Genomic DNA, 8,476 nt, shown 5'->3' on the forward strand with positions numbered 1-8,476 from the left:
TTTCGCGAGAAAGTGGCTTCCGACAGTGTGGAGCTTGTTCTCTCCTCTGGAGCAAAAGTTCCATGAGCCAAGTTCCTCCTTTTTGTCCTTTATTTGTTTCCCGCCAAACTCGCACGAACGCGCTATCATTGATGTGACGCTAGCTCCACATCGAAAATCTCTATACCCTACGTTGTTTAAGTCACGTCATCTTACAAAACAACTTAAACTAACGTAATATAATTCAAACCACACAAATACTCTAAATTTCCAACAAATTTTTGTTCTTTGTGTAACTCCAAATGTTAGGCTTATTGCAAAACCGATGAATTAGTTAAATATTGTAAAATATAGACATTTCACATGATATTACTTGAATTTTTTAACAAATTACGTAAAAAAATAAATGACTGTCAAAATTCAACCTTAACTCAAATATTGGGTGTACTTTATTTTAAAAACACAAAGAGCAAGAGAGTAACATGATTTTGAAGAACATGTTTGGTAGTACTTGGATCATCTTTGTTATCTGTCTATTGTATCGTCAAAGTAGTGATATTAAATCACAAATGAAACATTGATGTATTAGAAAAAGCTTAGTGACAATTTTTTCTCAACATTATAAAACATTATGCGATAGTAGATCTTGTAGGAATTTAAGCCCTGGTCCAATGGGACAACTGGTAGAATACGACTTTAGGTAGCATTTCCTTGTTACTTATGAACTAGTAAATGTCAAAAGATAGTAAAAGTGATATAAAAAAAAATGGTATAAGTGCTGTCATTATGTCATTGATAGACTGATTCTTTTTTTTTTCTTCCTAACAAAGTCGGCTTCATTTTTATCCTACACTTTAGTTAGTTGATGAAGCAATTTTAAGATGAAAGCGTCTTGGATTTAGTAATAATACTAGTTTTTTTTGTTTGGGCGATGCCTCGGGTCAGTTACAATAAACAATATGTTAATATTTTTAAATTTCATTATTTATTTTGCTACTTTTCGTATTTTTTGTCCATTAAAAAATTGAAAAATTTACGTCACGATGTGATAAGTAAATTTTTTTTTGAAAGGCTTGAGTTTGAAAATAATGCCTTAAAAGAAATTGTGGTAATAGAATATGACATCACTATTCTCTTGTAAGTTAAGTCTTTTTAGTTAATTATTATTACAAGACTTCATCATATTTTATTTGAAACATTAAACAATAAAGTCATAGTTTATTGATGGTTAAGCTCTTACTTTTCATTTCAAAGGTCGCGTGTTCGATACCTTGCACTTATACATTTTTATAAAAGTAAGGAATACAGATAGACATAAAACATTTGCATTAGAAATTTGAGGAGAGTGCCACGTGGCACATAGGCTTTCTTTCGCACGTCTTTTAATATATTTGTCTAGATTGATTGAGATGAGTTTGTATTTTTTTAGTAGTGGTGTTCAGAAAACTACAATTTTACCTGGCTGGTATCTTTCTTGAACAGTTGGGGATGTTGTGTTTATGATCTTAAGGAATCCTTTAATAATTACGTTAAGGATAGTAACAATTATTTAGAAGTTAATTAATTAGCTATATTGCTAACTCGGAAGGAACACTATAAGAGGGGAGAAGAGTGAATTGTAGTGTGGAACCTATTGTTCAAATAATGTGAAATTTAAAACATAAACAATATGGAGCTCAAAGTGCAAAAGAGATTTTAACGTGGAAACTTCTTGTTTCAATACAAGAAGAAAAAACCACAACTTACTCAGGATTTAAACTCTTCACTATAATAAAGAACCTTCTCAGTTTAAACCTATTACATGTGCAAGTGGCAATCAGAACTCCAACTTTCTCACAAGTTCCACTAGAAACTTGAACTCTCTAGACTTAACTCTATGTCCCTTAAGAGTTCCCACAACTCTTTAGAATATGTTTACTCAAACCTTTTACCCCTGGATAGACCTCGCCCCAAGTCTATGTATAAACAATAAGAACTTAATTACTTAAGTTCCTAACTCGAACTTGATGCAAGAATTCACTCAAACTCTTCACCAAGTCCCCATTACAAGAGTTCAATCAAACTCTTTAATCCCAAACTCAAATACAAACGCTTGATAATTTGGTTTTAAATCTAGTATATAGAAACTGGGGAACTGTAAATGAATATGGTACTTGTAGGAACTTGGAACTCACAGGAACTGACTCAAAACAAAGAACAGAAAATATAATTCTTTTACAACGTTATTCCTTAAGCCAAATCTTATGGAATGACATTAGTTAGACACTTTGGAAAGCCACCAGTCAGACAATTTAGAATGAAGAAATAAGCCTCTATTTATAGGATGCACAAGACTTGAGCACTACTTCCACTTATTTCTCCACTAACCCATGATCAGTTAGTTGGGAGAAACTTGTAAAACAATTAGAGTAAAAATAGGAAACAAAAAGAAAATAAATACTTCGAAAAAAAGCAACGTTTTATCAAAATACAATCCAACAAATATTCTTCCAAAAATCATTTTTTATTTATTTTCTCATACAAAAATATTTTATTGAAAACTATTTTCATAAACCTGACATAAGTACATGAGTTCATGTGCGTACAGGAACTCGCGTCAAGTTCTTGCACTCACAAAACTCATTATAAGTAATATAAAATCCAGGATTTTTATTTTCACAAAACTGATAAGGTAAGATTAAATAAACTAAATATATAAAATCAGAATCCTAAATTAAAACCGATTTTATTTGAAACTATTTTATTTAAAACTTATCTTTTATTTGAAAACTAAAACTTATCCTAAAACAACTAATGCATATTATTCAAAACAATTAATCAAGTAGAGATTTATTAAGAAACAAACTCTAAATAAATCATACAGATTAAGTTAATAATATGCATCCAACTTATTGAACTTAAATATTTTTGACTCTAAGTTCCACGAGTTCCTTTTGACCTTACGAGTTCCTTTTAATCTTGTTTCATTACCTTTACGTTTCCACATACTTACATGAATCCTAGAAAATAAACTCATATTTTCTGCCTTCATGCTCCATGCTGCTCCAACTCAAGAACCACATGTTGATAGCTCCAGTCACCTCTGGAACTTCGACGTGCTAGTTCCTTTAAGGAACTTCGCACTCATAGTTCATGCTCAAGAACTGCTTGTTATGAAACTTCAGGAATTGCTACCACTCAGGAACTGTTCCAACTCAGGAACTGCATATTCAATGTTCCTCTTAGGATATACCTAGGAACTGCTATGTTTGTATTTCTTCTAGGAATTTTGTTTGTGCTTGCTTCTATATCATTTTTCTTGAACTCTTCATGCATGGTTCCACCTTAGGAACTTACATAAAGTCTAGCAGCAAATCAACATAATCAGACTTCTTCTCTCTTTAGATTTCTTCCTCAGGAACTTCACTAATTGAATTTCTTCTAGGAACTATTCATGATGTGATGTATTCAACCTTCCATGAATTGTTCTATATTAATGTAATATGCACATCTCAAACACACATCTTAGTTAGATAATCATCATTTGTTTACAATCATTAAAATACTCCATGACTCAACATATATTGTCATTAACCCTATAAATAATAAAACGGAAGAAGGCATGATTATCATTGTTTCCCTCTATGGCCTCTTTCACATATTTAATTTAGGAAATGACGATTGAGAATGGTTAAAATTTACCGTTTAATCATTCCTAATTAGGAAATCGTAGGTAAATTGGCACTACTAATCTCAACAGCAAAAACTGGAGAGTCTTCGGGACTAATACTATCCTGTAGATAATGATTTCATCACGTACTAAACTACTATTTCTTTTATCTATATTGTTGTATTAATAGAAATCCTAAAACAGAATAAACGTCAAGTAGCTTATTTGATTAAAGTGTTGTGAGCACCTGTTAACGAATTCCATCTATATCAATTGTCCTTGTGATTTTTTTAGAAAAAAATCCTAAAACAGATGGCGCCTCGTGCTAAGCGCGGGCAGAAAAACATATGGTCTTGCTAGCTAGGAGTAGACGCAGATTTTATCCAATCTACCACAATTCCGACAAATTAGAATTTACCGACTTTTTGCGCGTAATTCATCCTCCATGAGTTGTTCGCGATCGATTTATGGTCGATGATTTTCGGGAACCCAAAGCCTAAATGATTAATGTATATGTATATATGATGAATTAAGTGAGAGAGGAACTTAGGAGAGAAAATGAGCAAACTTGTCAAAAGTAAAGCAAGATTTGGAGATTTTTAAGGCCTGTGTTATTTTTGGTTTGTTTAACACGAAAAATTGCTAGCTTCTGCTTTCTTGTCAGATTTTCTTAAATTAGAATAAACTAAATATATAAAATCAGAATCCTAAATTAAAACCGATTTTATTTGAAACTATTTTATTTAAAACTTATCTTTTATTTGAAAACTAAAACTTATCCTAAAACAACTAATGCATATTATTCAAAAACAATTAATCAAGTAGAGATTTATTAAGAAACAAACTCTAAATAAATCATACAGATTAAGTTAATAATATGCATCCAACTTATTGAACTTAAATATTTTTGACTCTAAGTTCCACGAGTTCCTTTTGACCTTACGAGTTCCTTTTAATCTTGTTCCATTACCTTTACGTTTCCACATACTTACATGAATCCTAGAAAATAAACTCATATTTTATGCCTTCATGCTTCATGCTGCTCCAACTCAAGAACCACATGTTGATAGCTCCAGCCACCTCCGGAACTTCGACGTGCAAGTTCCTTTAAGGAACTTCGCACTCATAGTTCCTGCTCAAGAAATACTACTTGTTATGAAACTTCAGGAATTGCTACCACTCAGGAACTGCTCCAACTCAGGAACTGCATATTCAATGTTCCTCTTTGGATATACCTAGGAACTGCTTTGTTTGTATTTCTTCTAGGAACTCCTCTAGGAACTTTGTTTGTGCTTGCTTCTATATCATTTTCTTGAACTCTTCATGCGTGGTTCCATCTTAGGAACTTACATAAAGTCTAGCAGCACATCAACATAATCAAACTTCTTCTCTCTTTAGATTTCTTCCTGATCAGGATCTTCACTAATTGAATTTCTTATAGGAACTATTCATGATGTGATATATTCAACCTTCCATGAATTGTTCTATATTAATGTAATATGCACATCTCAAACACACATGCTAGTTAGATAATCATCATTTGTTTACAATCATTAAAATACTCCATAACTCAACATATATATTGTCATTAACCCTATAAATAATAAAACGGAAGGTATGATTATCATTGTTTCCCTCTATGGCCTCTTTCACATATTTAATTTAGGAAATGACCATTGAGAATGGTTAAAATTTACCGTTTAATCATTCCTAATTAGGAAATCGTAGGTAAATTAGCACTACGTATACTAATCTCAACAACAAAAATTGGAGAGTCGGGACTAATACTATAGATAATGATTTGATCACGTACTAATCTAGTACTTTTTTTTATCTATATTGTTGTATTAATACAAATCCTAAAACAGAATGAACGTCAAATAGCTTATTTGATTAAAGTGTTGTGAGCACCTGTTAACGAATTCCATCTATATCAATTGTCCTTAGCTTGTGACTTTTTTAGAAAAAAATTCTAAAACAGATGGCGCCTCGTGCTAAGCGCGGGCAGAAAAACATATGGTCTTGCTAGCTAGGAGTAGACGCAGATTTTATCCAATCCACCACAATTCCGACAAATGAGAATTTACCGACTTTTTGCGCGTAGTTCATCCTCCATGAGTTGTTCGCGATCGATTTATGGTCTATGATTTTTGGGAACCCAAAGCCTAAATGATTAATGTATATGAGTTTGATAAATTAAGTGAGAGAGGAGCTTAGGAGAGAAAATGAGCAAACTTGTCAAAAGTAAAGCAAGATTTGGAGATTTTAAGGCATGTGTTATTTTCGGTTTGTTTAACACGAAAAATTGCTAGCTTCTGCTTTCTTGTCAGATTTTCTGAATTCATACACGTTGAAAACTGGCTATTCATTCAATTTTGAGATTGGCTTTTCATTCAATTCTGAGTTAGTTGGCTATTCAATCAAGTTAATTTCCCACTCTGATATGAACTATCCAAAGTTTTAATAATCATTTTCGAAGCTTTTTATCATACGTTTTGTAGAATTTTTAGAAGAGAAAAAAGAGAAATTTAAGAGAATTAAAAAGACTATATTTTTATATTTTTCATACATAAATAACTAAACAAAATAACTTTTAAATAGGTATACAAAACTAATACATGATCACTACGTAATTCGCTACTTGCTATCCCACTAATAGACCATTACGTAGACCACTACTTGTTAGCCCACTATTCACTAACTAATTATTAGTAACTATTCGTAACTATTAGGAAAACTATTTGATTAGTTTTAGAGCATAATCAACCAAGTTGTTACTGTATTATTACCCAAGACATTTCTTTTTCAATGATATTATACTCCCTCATTAGTCATTATTGCTTTTCTTTGCATTTATCTTTTTGAAAATCAAATTGAAAGGGTTTGGAAAATATTTCACCTTTTTATTTCTACGCGTACAAAAAGAAAATATAGATAGACCTTATTAGTTTTTTAATTTGTATGTTTAAATTATTAATTACATATAAATAAAAAAAGTAATAATAATTAAAAGGGCATATTAGAAGTTGGTGTATATATCCTAAATGTATTAAAAAGAAATTAAATTCAGATAAAACAGGAAATACGAATATCTTACAAGTTCAAAAGTGCTTATTATTTACTAATGTATTAAAATCTGCCTGTTAAATTTTTATTAATAGGTAGTATCGGATTGATCGCGTGACATTGTTCCTAATTAAATTGTCTACTTGCTCTTTGGACCATTTCTTTGCCTCTCATGCTGAAGAATTACATAAATAAGAAATGTTAAATAGCTAGATTTTAGTTTTGGCTAAATTTGTTGAAATGACTAGTAGTCTAGTAGATCACTCTCGTGCGATAGACGAGGCAAACGCAAACGCAAATGCAACGTTATATTCAGCGTGAATGCTTAAGACTCAAATTGAAGAGTTCGCGGGTGTAAAGTTTTCCTCATTTGTTTTTACTAAAGTGAAAAGTATTTGGTCACGGGTTGTGGAAAATGAACCATTTTGAGTTTTTGATACCAATCTCATCTCATGTATAAAGAAGTGCGCATACAAATTCCTTTGGTATTACATAGTAGTACCATATGAGCTGGAATAATTAGGTTACAACAAAGATGCACAATTTAATTGGACAGTAAATCGAAAGTGAAACAAAGTTATTATGATGAAAGTCTCTTGAGGCCCCTTTTCTATTTTATTGTTCATGCTTCTAGGCCTCTAACCAGCTCCATCCGTCCACCGACCATCTAGTTGACCCTGCAACATCACACACAGTGTAAGGAAGAACGCACCATTGACATGCATTGTTTAACGTCTAATCTTGAGTTCATCTACTAGGTTAAGATTTTGCTATTAAAGTTTTGACATTATTATTATAGTGAACATGTCGTATTGTCGTTTTTAGTCAATCGTCTAACAGCTTTTTTATATTAAGTAAAATCTTTAAGTAATTATTATATGAAAGGTGGCAGGGCTGTCTCGTATAATTTTGAGGAGGAAGAGACGAAAGAGTAATTATTGGATTTTTTTTTTTTGAAGAATAGAAAGAGACTAAGCAAAACACTAGATTAAAATTAACTTCTTTTAATTTACGTCCAGTATTACACTCGATAAATTGGAAAAAAATAACCTGTAATTAGAATTGAATTCTTTATTTACTTTGAGCGAACAATTAATAGAATTGGACCCTCATATTTTGGTGGCCCTATTCAGTTGCTTACCTTGCACATGGCCTTAACCACCCCTGAAAGGTGGCAGACTAGCAGATCATCATATACTTCCTTCTTTCTTTTGAAGTTGCGAGATATTTTGGTTGCATAATATATTCGTTGGCCAATAAGATAACTTTATATACTTAGAAGAGATTTAGAAAACTTACGTACAAAAAAAACCACATGTTGCAACTAATGCAAAACATTCAAAAACAAATAATCAGATCACCTGGAGCAGTCGGTCTTAGGGCTAATGGCATAGGGAATGCTGACACCACATTGCTTAGGGAGTCCAGCTGCCTTGCCATAGTTCATATTCTTCATAGCAGTAGCAGCTGATTTTAGGCAACCACAAGCAGTCCTCCTATCCGTTGGGGTAGAAGCCATGTTCTTGAGCTTCTTAATGCCGGCACAGCAACCGGATGGCGGCTGCTTAACGCTGCTCACCAAGTAAGAGAGGCATGGGGCGACGTTTGAGGCCACCATGCCACAGTTCATGGCGGCCTCAGCGTGCGGCGCTGCCACCACCATGCACAAGAAAATTGCGCAAGAGAATTGGAGAAGAGTTGAGCTAGCCATAATGCTTTAAGAGGAAGGGAATAATGTAGAGGTGTTGTAGGATGTTTTTGGCTAATTGATGGTATAAAAGT

The 8,476-nt window shown here is 32.6% G+C and overlaps 1 protein-coding gene across 1 annotated transcript; it reads right to left on the reverse strand.

Annotated features, from left to right (window-relative positions):
• Positions 1–7,100: 7,100 nt before the first annotated feature.
• Positions 7,101–8,476, reverse strand: LOC104898173 (non-specific lipid-transfer protein). The gene is made up of 2 exons (XM_010685212.4): positions 8,056–8,476; positions 7,101–7,371 (listed from the first exon to the last, which is right to left on the reverse strand). The coding sequence occupies exons 1-2, from the start codon at positions 8,403–8,405 to the stop codon at positions 7,362–7,364; spliced, it is 360 nt and encodes a 119-aa protein (XP_010683514.2). The 5' UTR covers positions 8,406–8,476; the 3' UTR covers positions 7,101–7,361.

This window comes from Beta vulgaris, chromosome 7 (genome assembly GCF_026745355.1).
Source record: "Beta vulgaris subsp. vulgaris cultivar EL10 chromosome 7, EL10.2, whole genome shotgun sequence".
Classification (NCBI taxonomy): domain Eukaryota; kingdom Viridiplantae; phylum Streptophyta; class Magnoliopsida; order Caryophyllales; family Amaranthaceae; genus Beta; species Beta vulgaris.

Excerpts from the sequence above, each read along its gene's own strand:
- LOC104898173 (XM_010685212.4), bottom strand. The coding sequence starts at position 8,405 with ATGGCTAGCTCAACTCTTCTCCAATTCTCTTGCGCAATTTTCTTGTGC.